The sequence below is a fragment of the Mobula birostris genome, chromosome 7 (genome assembly GCF_030028105.1).
Source record: "Mobula birostris isolate sMobBir1 chromosome 7, sMobBir1.hap1, whole genome shotgun sequence".
NCBI lineage: Eukaryota > Metazoa > Chordata > Chondrichthyes > Myliobatiformes > Myliobatidae > Mobula > Mobula birostris.
This window is the reverse complement of record NC_092376.1, coordinates 93,773,460-93,788,220: the sequence shown is the minus strand read 5'-3', so window position 1 is coordinate 93,788,220 and position 14,761 is coordinate 93,773,460. Positions and strand designations below refer to the sequence as shown.

General features: G+C 44.1%; 1 protein-coding gene across 3 annotated transcripts in view; it reads right to left on the bottom strand.

Moving 5' to 3' along the window:
• Window positions 1–733: 733 nt before the first annotated feature.
• Window positions 734–14,761, bottom strand: part of nectin3b (nectin cell adhesion molecule 3b) — a 184,237-nt gene continuing 170,209 nt past the window's right edge. For 2 of the 3 annotated variants that reach the window (XM_072263519.1, XM_072263517.1), the window contains one exon: window positions 734–1,247. In XM_072263519.1, the coding sequence (XP_072119620.1) occupies window positions 1,097–1,247 (151 nt within the window). In that variant the 3' untranslated portion in view covers window positions 734–1,096. Of the gene's footprint in view, window positions 1,248–2,118; window positions 4,117–14,761 lie in introns of all 3 variants that reach the window. The other variant, XR_011886601.1, reaches the window with a different exon arrangement.

Below are 14,761 nucleotides of genomic sequence, written 5' to 3'. Positions count from 1 at the left end.
GGATCTGTCTGCTGATCTTATGCATCCTGTCAAGGAGGTTTTCTTAATTCCAGTAATTTCCTTAATTTTCTTGTGCATTTCTTTGCTGTTGTTAATATGGCCTTCTACTTCATTGCATTTTTGATTCAGCCATTCTTCCTTTGCAATATTTTTTTGCAAAGTCTAGCTCTCTGTATTGCAATTCATTATTCTTCAGTAACCTTCTTTGTTCCATCAGATCTAGAATTTCTTGGGTTACCCACCCCTTGTTGGATTTCTTATACTGGGATTTCTTATACTGGGATTATCTTCTCTGCTGATTGCTGTATAGCATATTTAAATCTGTCCCAAATAGGTGTTATGTTTTTGTTGAGGTGTTCTTCTACAGCTGTCTTGAATTGTTGCTTAAGTATGCTATCTTTTTTAAGTTCTCCCAACATAAACTTCTTTCTCTTTTTTCCACGTTTCAGTTTCCTTAATTTTGTTTTAATGGCACATTAGGCTCCATAAATCAATGTATTAAGTACAGGAGTTGGGTTGTTATGTTGAAGATGTACAAGATGTTGCTGAGGCCTAATTTGGAGTTTTGTGTGCAGTTTTGGTCACCTACCTACAGGAAAAATTTAAATAAGTTGGAAAGAATACAGAGAAAATTTACAAGGATGTTGCTGGGACTGGAGGACCTGAGTTATAAGGAAAGATTGAATAGGTTAGATTATTAGATTAGATTAGATTATGAGGACACACAGTCCTCTTTTATTGTCATTTAGTAATGCATGCATTAAGAAATGATACAATATTCTTCCGGTGTGATATCACAAAAACACAGGACAGACCAAGACTGAAAAATGAACAAAAACCACATAATTATAACATATAGTTACAACAGTGCAACAATACCATAACTTGATGAAGCACAGGCCATGGCACAGTAAAAGAGTTCAAAGTCTCTTGAATATCCCAAATCTCACGCAGACGGGAGAAGGAAGAAAACTCTCCCTGCCATGCCCAGCCACAGCCCAACTCTGAGCCATCCGAAAACTTCGAGCTCTGATCAGTCCTCCGACACCGAGTACCGAGCACCATCTCTATCTGAACAATTCGACCTCAGCCTCGGTCACCAGCAGCAGGCAAAGCCAAAGATTTTGGGGCCTTCCCTCCAGAAGATTCTCAATCGCCCAGTAACAGCGGCAGCGAACCGGCGTTTCAGAAATTTCTCCAAATGTTCCTCTGTGCTTTCACGTCTGTCTCCGTCAAGGACTTCATTCCTTGAAACATAGAAGATTGAGGAGGGATTTGACAGAGGTATGGAAAATTTTCAGGGGTATAGTTAGGGAAAATGCAAGAAGGCTTTTTCCACTGAGGTTGGGTGAGAATACAACTAGAGGTCCTGGGTTAAGGGTGAAAGGAGAGAAGTCTAAGGCAGGGGTTCCCAACCTTTCTTGCACTGCGGACCGGTTTAATATTGACAATATTCTTGTGGACCAGCTGACCCGGGGGGTGGGGGGGGGGGGTAGGGTTGCCAACGGACAAGAGTAGCAGTCAAATATGTTGTGTTTACGCCGAGAAAGACTACAATGACCATGAAGCCTTGTGTGGGCACCAGTGCACATGAGTGTACGTGCCGATACTTCTTTCTACAAATCGTTTTTGGCGATTCTGTTCCGGGGGGGGGGGGGGTGTTAATTACGACCGGAATTATTTGATAATTAGCTAATACACTCAATTTTGTTTCTAAAAGGATTTATCTAACGAATTTAATATTAAACACACAGCGCATATTTTCCTCGCATGAATATAGTGATAAGTCAATTATCAGGGGAGCTTGAAGTAAGTGTTGAACAAACTTCCAGTAGAAGTGGTATAGGCAGGTTCGATATTATCATTTAAAGAAAAATTGGATAGGTATATGGACAGGAAAGGAATGCAGGGTTATGGGCTGAGTGCAAGTCGGTGGGACTAGGTGAGAGTAGCGTTCGGCACGGACTAGAAGGGCAGAGATGGCCTGTTTCCCTGTTGTAATTGTTATATGGTTATATAAGTAAGTCAACAGCATCATAACATTTTAAGTAATGTTTGGATATTAAACACATAGCACATATTTTCCCCGTATGAACATATAAAATCATTGCAACGCACCAATATCGCTGAATCAGTGGGAGCCCTGGGCTTGTTTTCCTGCAACAAGACGGTCCTATCGAGGGGCATTGGGAGACAGCGATACTCGGAGGTTCCTTATGTCCAGTCTACTCCACAGTTTAGTTTTCATTGCATTCATTGCAGAGATATGTTGGAAATGGAAGTAACATTTTCAGTGCTTTCGTGGCTATCTCAGGATATTTAGCCTTGACTTTTATCCAAAATGCTGGCAGAGATGTTATGTCAGACATACTTTTCAGCCCGCCGTCATCTGCAAGCTCCAGGAGTTGATCTCCTTCCCGCGCTGACATGGATGATGCGTGGCTCATGACCTCGTGTGTGTTCAAGCTCAACAGAGGGTGTGACAGGTGTGACAAAATACCAAGTTATCAGAAGATTGAGGCCGATAAGCAAGACAATGGGGGAACATTCAGAAATGTTAATGGGAGACGAGAGAGATTAACGAAAGGAGACACAGTTCCGAGTATTGTCAGATGGGTTGCTTTGAACTCGAACTGTTTGAAGTTTGATGGACAGGCGATACCCCAGCAGGGGGATAAAAGGAACAGGTTCGCTAAGGCAACAGACACCACGAGATAACGAAACCCTGGAAAAGCGGTGTGCCCCCACAAGTTGGTGGGAGTTTTGGAGGGTCGCGGGACCAACCATAGACGCACAGGGTGAGAAGGTACGATCAGCGGGAACCTGGTGTGTGTGTCCACCCTTGCCTGGGTGCTGGGTTCACCGAAGAACGATTGTATCCAGAACGGAGGGGTCACAGTCGGTAACCTCATAAGACATTTAAAAAGGGCTCACGCCGAAAGCTAACTGTGAAGAACAAAGGTCGGTCTGAATCTGATTTGCATATTCATTCTCTCTCCCCAACGGTACAACAGCGATTACTGCGAACTGAACTAAACTGAACTCTGAGACTGATCATTTTACCCTTAGACTGCGATAGAGCTTGATTGATCCTATTATCCTAGTTCTGTGTACATGTGTGTTTTACCATTGCTATCCTGTTGCATTTATACCCTTATGATTAGAGTACTGTGTTGCTTATTTCTTTAATAAAACTTTCTTAGTTCCAGTAATCCAGACTCCAACTAAGTGGTCCATTTCTGCTGGTTTGGCAACCCAGTTACGGGGTACGTAACACAGGGAATGAGGAAAACTGCAGCTGACTCTCATATTGTTTCCTCGCAGCCCGGTAGTACATGCTTTGCAGCCCAGTTTCTCACCCTGTGCATCTATGGTTGAGGACCGCTGGTCTAAGGGGACCTTGAGGGGAAACTTCTTCACTCAGAGGGTAGTGAGAACGTGGATTGATCTGTCAGCATAAGTGGTGGGTGCGACTTCAATTTAAACTTTTAAGAGAAGTTTGGATACTGTGCCTATAAAAAGTATTTAGTTCCCTTGGAAGTTTTCATGTCTTATTGTTTTGCAACATAAAATCACAGTGGGTTTAATTTGGCATTTTTTGACACTGATCAACAGAAAGAGACTCCTTCACTTTGACAGGAAAACAGGTCTCTACAAAGTGATCCAATCACAAATATAAAACACAAAATGATTGATTGAATAAGTATTCACCCCCTTTCAATTCAGCATTTAGTAGATGCACCCATGGCAGCAATTACCTTGAGTCTGTGTGGCTAGGTCTCTATCAGCTTTGCACATCTGGACATAGCAGTTTTTCCACATTCTTCTTTACAAAAAAATACTCAAGCTCTGTCAAATTGCACAAGGATCGTGTGGGAGCAGCCCTATTCAAGCCACAAATTCTGAATTGGATTGAGGTCTGGATTCTGACTTGGCCATTCCAGAACATTAACCTTGTTGTTTTTAAGCCATTCCTTGGAGTCATTGTCTTGCTGGAAAAGAAACCTTCTCCCAAGTCACACACATCAAAGTTGCTGGTGAACGCAGCAGGCCAGGCAGCATCTCTAGGAAGAGGTACAGTCGACGTTTCAGGCCGAGATCCTTCGTCAGGACTAACTGAAGGAAGAGTTAGTAAGAGATTTGAAAGTGGGAGGGGGAGGGGGAGATCCAAAATGATAGGAGAAGACAGGAGGGGGAGGGATGGAGCCAAGAGCTGGACAGGTGATTGGCAAAAGGGATATGAGAGGATCATGGGACAGGAGGTCCGGGGAGAAAGACAAGGGGGGGGGAACCCAGAGGATGGGCAAGGGGTATAGTCAGAGGGACAGAGGGAGAGAAAGAATGTGTGTATAAAAATAAATAACGGATGGGGTACAAGGGGGAGGTGGGGCATTAGCGGAAGTTAGAGAAGTCGATGTTCATGCCATCAGGTTGGAGGCTACCCAGACGGAATATAAGGTGTTGTTCCTCCAACCTGTGTGTGGCTTCATCTTTACAGCAGAGGAGGCCGTGGATAGACATGTCAGAATGGGAATGGGATGTGGAATTAAAATGTGTGGCCACTGGGAGATCCTGCTTCCTCTGGCGGACAGAGCGTAGGTCTCCCAAGTCGCAGTTCTTTTGCAAATTGCATCAGGTTTTCCTCCAGGATTTCCTTGTACTTTGCTGAATTCATTTTACCCTCTCCCTTCACAAGCCTCCAGGGTCTGCTGCAGTGAAACATTCCCACAGCATGATGCAGCCACCACACACCATGGTGTGTTTTTGACGATGTGTGGTGTTTGGCTTACTCCAACATAGCGTTTAGTCTAATGGCCAAAAAGCTCAATTTTGGTTTCATCAGACTATAGAACCTTCTTCCAGCTGACTACAGAGTCTCTCACATGGTAAACTTTAGTTGAGATCTCATGTGAGCTGTTTTCAACAGTGGCTTTCTCTTTGCCACTCTCTCATAAAGCTGCAACTGGTGAAGTCTACAGTTGTATGTGCAGTCTCTTCAATCTCAGCCACTGAAGCCTGTAACTCCTCCACAGTTGTCATGGATCTCTTGGTGGCCCCTTTTACTAATTCCCTTCTCGCACAATGGCCTGCTTTAGGCAGATTTACAGCTGTGCCATATTCTTTCCATTTTTTGATGATTGACTTAACTGTACTCCAAGGTATTTGCCAGGATACTGATTCACTAGCAGTTGAACCTTCCAGGTACAGAGGTATCAATTGAAACACCTTGACTGCACAGATGTTTCCAAAATCAGATAAGACCATAAGAAAATAAGACATGGGAGCAAAATTAGGCCATTCAGCCCTCCTAGTCTGCTCTGCCATTCCATCATGGCTGATCCCAGTTCCTACTCAACCCAATACTGCCTTCTTGCCATATCCTTTGATGCCCTGACCAATCAGGAAACTATCAACTTCCGCTTTAAATATACCCACAGACCTGGCCTCCACTGCAGTCTGTGGCAGAGCATTCCACAAATTCAGTACTCTCTTGCAAAAATAATTGCTCCTTACCTCTATTCTAAAAGGTTGCCCCTCAAATCTGAGGTTATGCCCTCTAGTTCTGGATACCCCCACCATGGGAAACATACTCACCACTTACATCTTATCTAGTCCTTTCAACAGTTGGTAGGTTTCAATGTGATCCCTCCCCGTATTCTTCTAAATTCTAGTGAGTACTGGCCCAAAGCTGCTAAATGCTCCTCATATGTTAACCCCTTCACTCCAGGAATCATACTTGTCAACCTCCTCTGGACTCTCTCCAATGACAACACATCCTTTCTGAGATATGGGGCCCAAAACTGTTGACGATACTCAAGTGCAGCCTGACTAGTGCCTTACACAGCCTTAGTATTATCTCCTTGCTTTTATATTATATTCCCCTTGAAATAAATGCCAATTTGCATTTGCCATCTTCACCTCAGACTCGACCTGCAAATTCCGGGAGTCTTGCAGCACGAGAACTCCCAAGTCCCTCTTACCTCTGATGTTTGAACATTCTCCCCAATTATGTTTCTCCCCATCTATTGTTTCTTTTACGAAAATGCATTACCCTACATTTCCCAACACTGTGTTCCACCTGCCACTTTTTTGTCCATTCTTCCAAATTGTCAAAGTCTTGCTGCAATTGCATTGCTTCCTCAGTACTACCTACCCCTCCACCTATCCTCGTATCATCCGCAAACTTTGCCACAAAGCCATCAATTCCATTTTCCAAATCATTGAGAAAAAATGTGAAAAGCAGTCCCAATACTGACCCAGGAAGAACACCACTAGTTACTGACATCCAACCACAAAAAGGCCCCTTTATTCCCACTCGCTGCCTCTGCCTGTCAGCCATTCCACTGTCTGTGACAGTATCTTTCCTGTAATGCCATAGGATTTTAGATCGATCCATCTTCGCAATCAGGCCAGTTGTATGGGCACCAAATCTCCTCCGCTCAGGCCCTAACTTCTCCTTTCAGGGCCCAGAGCAATCCAACCTCGCTCCCAGGCCTGCTGTATGGACACTGAAATTCCATCTGCAATGATTCTGCAACACATCATCTCAACTCATCCCTGCAACTTGCCTCCCCATTGCTCACTCCTCCACTGTTTGCAGTGATAATTTAACACAGTTTACCTCAGAAAAGGTATTTTTAGTGATGTTCTGGGTGTCAGATGTGGGATTTCCAGGAGATTACCTGATGGCCACATCAAGATGCAGCTCCTTAGAGACAGTGTTAAGAAAATGAAGCTGCAGCTCGATTACCTTCAGCTTGTTAGGGAAGGTGAAGAGGTGGTACATTGGAGCTACAGGGAGGTAGTCACCCCAAGCTGTCATCCCCCTCAACAATAAATACTCCATTTTAAGTACTTTTGGGGTGGGGCGGAGGAGCGTAGAAAAATGACATACTTGGGGGAAAGCAACAGCGGCCGTGCTTCTAGCACTGTGTCTGAACATAAAACACAGAATAGTACAGCACAGTACAGGCTCTTCGGCCCACATTGTTGTGCCAACCCTCAAACCCTGCCTCCCACGTAACCCCCAGCTTAAGTTCCTCCATATACCTGTCTAGTCGTCTCTTAAATTTCACTAGTGTACCTGCCTCCACCACTGACTCAGGCAGTGGATTCCATGCACCAACCACTCTCTGAGTAAAATAACTTCCTCTAATATCCCCCTTGAACTCCCCTCTCTTTACCTTAAAGCCATATCCCCTTGTATTGAGCAGTGGTGCCCTGGGGAAGAGGCGCTGGCTGTCCACTCCATCTATTCCTCTTAATATCTTGTATGCTTCTCTTTCCTCAAAGCCTCTCTGTATGTTAGATCTGGCTTTACTCCATGCACTTTTTTCACTGCTCTATTGCTCTGGATCCCATCCCCCTTGAAAATGAGTTTAAACCCTCTGCAACCATGCTAGCAAACCTACCTGCAAGGATTTTGCTCCCCCTTGAGTTCAGGTGCAACCCATCTAATCTGTACAGGTCCCACCTTCCCCAGAAGAGATTCCAATGATCCAAAAATCCTATGGCTCAGAAGGGGAGGGAACTCGAGAGCAGCAACAGAGAACTTAATAGTTAGAGTGACAGATAGGCGATCTGTGGTTGCAAAAAAAACACTGATGGTAGTTTGCCTCCCAGGTGCCAGGGTCCGAGTTGTTTCTGAACACATCCACAATATCCTGAAAAGGAAGGGTGAGAGCCAGAAGTTGTGGTACATAGTGGCACCAACAACATAGAAAGAAAAGTGAGGAGGTCCTGAAACAGAATACAGGGAGTTGGATAGGAAGCTAAGAAGCAGGACCTCAAGGGTAGTAATCTCGGGATTACTGCTTGTGCCATGCGATAGTGAGGATAGGAATAGAATGAGGTGGCAGATAAATGTGCGGCTGAAAAATTGGAGCGGGGTCCAGGGATTCGGATTTCTGGATAATTGGAACCTCTTCTTGGCAGGTGTGACCTGTACAAAAAGGGATGGGTTGCACTTGAATCTGAGGGGGGACCAATATCCTTGCAGGCAGGTTTGCTAGAGCTGTGGGGAGTGGTTTAAACTAAAAAGGCAGGGGGATGGGAACCAGTATGACAGAGCTGAGGATGAGCCAGCAGGTTTACAAGTAGATGATGGGTGTAACATGAATGTAAGGAAGGATAAGCCAATGATTGGGTACAAAAGCAGACAGAGCAAAGAGTTAAATTGTACCACAGAGGCAAAATTCAAAATAACATATAATACAGGATTGAAGGTGCTGTATTTAAATGTTGACTAATTCATGGTGCAATTAGAGATTGGTCAGTATTACGTGGGCACCTCTGAGTGCTGGCTGAAAGGAGGCCATAGTTGGAAGCATAACACCAAAGCATATACTTTGTATCAAAAGGACAGGTAGGAAGGCATAGGCAGTGGTGTAGCCCTGATGGTAAAAGATGGAATTACATCTTTATAAAGAGGTGACATAGGTTCAGAGAATGTTGACTCTTTGTGGGTGGAGTTAAGAAAGTGCAAGGTTAAAAAACCATCACAGGAATCATACAGAGGCCTCCAAATAGTAGCCAAGATGTGAGGTTTAAATTGCAATGGGAGCTGAAAAAATGCATAAAATAAGGGTAATGTCACAATTGTAATGGGGGTCTTCAATGTGTAAGGGAATTGGGGAAATCAGGTGGATATCAGATCGCAAGAGAGAGAATTTTATGAGCCTAACAGATAGCTTTTTAGATTATCTTGTGCTTGAGCCTACTAGGAGAAAGGCTATTGTAGATTGGGTGTTGTGTAATATCCCAGTTCTTATTGGGGAGCTTAACATAAAGGAACCCTTAGGAGGGAGTGATGATAATATGACTGAATTCATACTGCAATTTGAGAAGGAGAAGCATAAGGCACATGTATCAGTATCACAATGGAATAATGGGCATTACAGAAGCATGAGAGAAGAGTTTGCCCAGGTGGATTGAAGCAGTATACTGGTGAAGATGACGGCAGAGTAGAGGTGGCTTAAGTTTCTGGGAACAGTTCACAAGGCACAGGACAGATAGTTCCATAGAAGAAGTTGTTCTCACATAGCAGGTGTAGGATCCATGAGCCAAGGAAAGGGCACATAAGTTGGCAAAAGTGAGTGAGAAGTTGGATGATTGGGAAGCTTTTAAAATCCAAAAAAAGGCAACTAAAAAAGCTAGAAAAAGGGAAAAGCTGACATATGAGGGCAAACTTGCTGATTAATATAAAGCAGGATACTGCAAGTTTTTTTCAGTTATATAAAGAATAAAAGGGAGGCGAGAGTTAATATTGGACCACTGGAAAATGATGGGGACAAAGAAATGGCAGATGAGCTTAATGAGTACTTTGCATCAGTCTTCACTGTGGAAGACACTAGCAGTGTGCCAGAGGCCCAGGAGTGAGTGTCATTGCTATTACAAAGGAAAAACTCAAAGGGCTTAAGGTGGATAAATCACAAGGTCCAGATGGACTACATCCCAGAGTCCTGAGAGAGGTTGTTGAAGAGATAACAAATGCAATGGTCATGATCTTTCAAGAATCACTTGATTCTAGCATGGCCCCAGAGGACAGAAAAATTGCAGGTGTCACTCCACTCTTTAAGAAGGGAGGAAGGCAGAAGAAAGGAAATTATAGGCTACTTGGCCTAACCTCAGTGGCTGGGGAAGTGTTGGAGTCTATTATTAAGGATGAGGTGTCGAGGTACTTGGATACTAATGACAAAATAAGTCAAAGTCAGCACGGTTTCTGTGAAGGGAAGTCTTGCCTGACGAATCTGTTAAGAGTTCTACATGGAAGTAGAACTTCACATCTGCGCCAGGTGCACCAAGATGCAGCTCCTCAGAGACAGTGTTAGGGATCTGGAGCTGCAGCTTGATGACCTACTGCTTATCAGGGAAAGTGAAGAGGTGATGGACAGGAGCTACAGGGAGGTAGTCATCCCTAGGTTACAGGGGTCAGAAAACTGGGTCACTGTCAAGAGAGGGAAGGGAAATGCCCGGATAGTGGAGAGCACACCTGTGGCTGTCCCCCTCAGCAACAAATATCTTGTTTTGGATGCTGTTGAGGGGGATGACCTGACAGGGGATGCCCACGGTGACCGGGTCTCTGGTACTGAGCCTGGCGCTGTTGTGCAGGAGAGAAAGAGGGAGAAGAGGAATGCGGTAGTCATAAGGGATTCCATAGTCAGGGGAACGGACAGGAGATTCTGTGAGCCTGATAGTGATACCAGCATGGTGTGTTGCCTCCCAGGTGCCAGGGTACGGGATGTCTCGGATTGGGTCCTGAATATTCTGAAGGGGGAGGGTGAGCAGCCAGTTGTCTTGGTACATGTTGGTACCAATGACGTAGATAGGACAAAGGAGGAGAGATTTCTGGGAGTTAGGAAGGAAGCTGAGAAGCAGGACCTCCAGGGTAGTAATCTTGGGATTGCTACCTGTGCCACGTGCTAGCGAGGGCAAGAATAGTAGGATCAGGCAGATGAATGCGTGGCTGAGAGACTGGTGCAGGGGACAGGGCTTCAGATTCTTGACTAATTGGGATCTCTTCTGGGGTAAGTATGACCTGTTCAAAAAGGACAGGTTACACCTGAACCCAAAGGGGACCAATATCCTGGCGGGAAAGTTTAATAGAGCTGTTAGAGAGGGTTTAAGCTAATTTGGCAGGGGGATGGGAACCGGAATGACAGAGCGGAGGAAGGGGAAAACTTTCCTTGGTTTTTATGCAGTCCTTAATTTCCCCTGCCATATGAGAACAATTTATTCTGTGGAACATATCTACCTTGTGCCTTGTGCTCAAATATTGTGCCTCTGGTCAACAACAAAATGTATCACTATTGTTAATTATCCATTTAAAATATAACTGATGTTACCCTTTTCAATGCCCAACAAAATTGTTGGAGTAAACTGGAGTGAAGGGACTCAGCACAGGACAGATGGTGAAAAGGCAAAGACAGTGTGCAGTCAGACAGTCAGGAAAGGCAGGCAGATGATAGGACATAATTGCAGCCAACAGTGCAAGCATCAGTACATTACAGATGCAGAATCAAAGGGGTAGCAAATACAGTACTGAAAATGTCATATCTCAATGCATGGAGTGTAAGAAATAAGGTGGATGATCTTGCTGCAATATTACAGATTGCCCGATATGATGTAGTGGCCATCACTGAACCATGGCTGAAGGATAGTTGTAGTTGGGAGCAGAATATCCAAGGTTACATGTTGTATCGGAGGGATAGGAAGGTAGGCAGAGGGGATGGCACGGCAGGGGGTAGGAAGATATGACATAGTTTTGGAAAATGTTGAATCCTTGTGGGTTGAGTTAAAAAACTGCAAGGATAAAAGGACACCGATGGCAATTATATGTAGGACTCTCAACAGTAGCTGGGATTGGACGACAGACTACAAAAGGAAATAGAAAAGGTGTGCCAGAAGGGCAATGTGATGATAGTCATGGGAGATTTCAACATGCAGTTTGATTGGGAAAATCAGGCTGGTAACGAATCTTAAGAAACTGAGTTCGTTGAATGCCTATGAGGTGGCTTCTTAAAGCAGTATTTTTGTTGCGTCTACTAGGGGATCCGCTATACTGGACTGGATGTTATGTAATGGAATGGAGGTGTAAAGGAACTCTTAGGAGCCAGTCATCACCATATGATTGAGTTCAACTTGAAATTAGATAGAAAGACATAGTGTGACGAAAGACCAAGTTATCAGAAGATTGAAGCTGATGAGAGAGATAAGAGAGACAAAAGGGAAAAAAACATTCAAAATGTTAATGAGAGAGCAGAGAGATTAACGAAAAGCGACACAGTTCCAAGTATTGACAGACCGGTTGCTTTGAACCTGAATTGTTTGAAGTTTGATGGACAGGCGATACCCCAGCAGGGGGATAAAAGGAACAGGTTCGCTAAGGCAAGACAGACACCACGAGATCACGAGATAACGAGACCCTGGAAGTGTGGTGTGCCCCCACAAGTTGGTGGGAGTTTTGGAGGTCTGGTCACGGGACTGACCATAGACGCACAGGGTGAAAAGGTACGATCGGCAGGAACCTGGTGTGTGTGTCCGCCCTTGCCTGGGTGCCGGGTTCACCGTGGAAGAACGATCGTATCCGGAACGGAGGGGTCACAGTCGGTGACCTCAGAAGACATTAAAAGGGCTCACGCCGAAAGCTAACTGCGAGGAACATCAAAGGTCTGTGAATCGAAATTTGCATTCACCCTCTCTCTCCGACGGCACAACAGCGATTACTGCGAACTGTACTCAGCTGAACTGAACTCTGCGTCACTTGAGACTGATCATTTTACCCCTAGACTGCGATAGAGCTTGATTGATTCCTATTATCCTAGTTCTGTGTACATGTGTGTTTTATCAATGCTAACCTGTTGCATTTATAACCTTATGATTAGAGTACCGTGTTACTTATTTCTTTAATAAAACTTTCTTAGTTCCAGTAATCCAGACTCCAACTAAGTGGTCCATTTCTGCTGGTTTGGCAACCCAGTTACGGGGTACGTAACAATAGTCTAAAATAGCAGTATTTCAGTGGAGTAAAGGAAATTACAGTGGTATGAGAGAGAGGTTGGCTAAAGTAAAATGGAAGGAAATGCTGGCAAGGATGACAGCAGAGCACCAATGGCATGAGTTTCTGGGAAAATAAGGAAGCTGCAAGATAGATGTATTCCAAAAATGAAGAAACACTCAAATGGCAAAATAGTACAACCATGGCTGACAAGAAAAGTCAAAGCAAAAGGGAGGGCATACAATACAGCAAAAATTAGTGGGAATTTGAGGATTGGGAAGCTTTTAAAAACCTACAGAGAGTAACTAATAGAATCATTAGGAGGGAAGAGACAAAGTATGAAAGCAACCTAGCAAAAAAGATCAAAGTGGAGAGTGAATATAGGACCGCTAGAAAATGAGGCTGGATAATTAATAATGGAGGACAAGGAGAGATGGCAGATGAACTAAATTAATATTTTGCATCAGTCTTCACTGTGGAAGACACTAGCAGTGCGCCATGTTTTGAAGAGTGTGAGGGAAGAGAAGTGAGTGCAGTTACTGTTACAAGGAAGGTGGTGCTCAAAAAGCTGAAAGACCCAAGGGTACATAAAGTAACGTGGACCAGATGAACTGCACCCTGGTGTTCTGAAAGAGGTAGCGGTAGAGATTATGGAGGCATTAGTAGTGATCTTTCAAAAATCATTAGACTGTGAAAATTGCAGATGTCACTCCATTCTTTAAGAACGAAGGAAGGCAGCAGAAAGGAAATTATAAATGAATTAGTCTGACCTCAATGGTTAGGAAGATGTTGGAGTCAACGGTTAAGGATGAGGTTATGAAGTAGCTGGTGACACAGGACAAGATAGGAAAAAGTCAGCATGGTTTCCCCAAGTGAAAATCTCGCCTGACAAACCTGTTGCAATTCTTTGAGGAGATACAAGTACAATAGATAAAGGGGATGCAGTAGATGTGTTTATTTAGACTTTCAGAAGGCCTTTGACAGTGTTCCACACACGAGGCTTCTTAACAAGTTAAGAGTCCGTAGTATTACAGGAAAGCTACTGGCATGTTTAGAGGATTAGCTGATTGGTAGAAGACAGTGAGTGGGAATAAAATTATCCTTGTCTGCCAGTGACTAGTGGTGCTCTGCAGGGGTTGGTGTTGGGCCGTTTCTTTTTATGTTGTATATCAATGATGTAGATGATGGAATGGATGGCTTTGCTGCCAACTTTGCAGATGATACGAAGATTGGTGAGGGGCAGGTAGTGTTGAGGGAACAGGTAGGAGATGCAGAAGGACTTAGATTAGGAGAATGGGCAAGAGAATGGCAAATGAAACACAATGTTCGAAAATGCATGGTCATGCACCTTGGCAGAGAAATAAATGTGAAGACTATTTTCTAAACAGGGAGAAAACCCAAAAATCTGAGATGCAAAGGGACTTGTGAGTCTTTGTACCAAACACACTAAAGATTAACTTGCAGGTTGAGTCAGTGGTGAGGACGGCAAATGCAATGTTAGCATTCATTTCAGGAAGTCTAGAATACAAGAACAGGGATGTGATGCTCAGGCTTTATGAGGCACTGGTGAGGCCTCACCTTGAGTAATTGTGAACAGTTTTGGGCTCCTCATGTGAGAAAAGATGTAGCAACATGGGAAGGATTCAGGGGAGGTTCACAAGAATGATTCTGGGAATGACAGGATTATCATATGAGGAACATTTGATGGCTCTGGGTCTGTACTCACTGGGATTTAGAAGAATAGTGGGGGGGGGGGGAATCTCATTGATGCCTTTCCAATGTTGAAAGGCCAAGACAGAATGGATGTGGAAAGGGTGTCTCCCATGGGGGGGGAGGGAGTCTAGGACAAGAGGGCACAGGCTCAGGATAAAGGGGTACCCATTGAAAACAGAGAAGCTGAGAAATTTCTTTAGACAGAGAGTGGCAAATTTTGTGGAATTTGTTACTACAGGCAGCTGTGGAGGCCAGGTCGTTGGGTGTATTTAAGACAGAGATTGAGAGGTTCTTGATTGGACATGGTATGGTTATGGGGTAGAAGGCCAGGGAGTGGGGCTGAGGAGGGGAGAAAAGGATCAGACATGATTGAATGGCGAAGTAGACTTGACGGGCCAAATGGCTTAATTCTGCTCTTATGTCTTATGGTCTTATATCTAAAGTGCATTAGCCTCGCTTAATCCTGCGTCCTTCTCTATCCTAATTACAAAGGCAATTTATTCTTGCTATATTGTATGTATGTTGTGAATGCTATTTACTATTTTGTTCTTG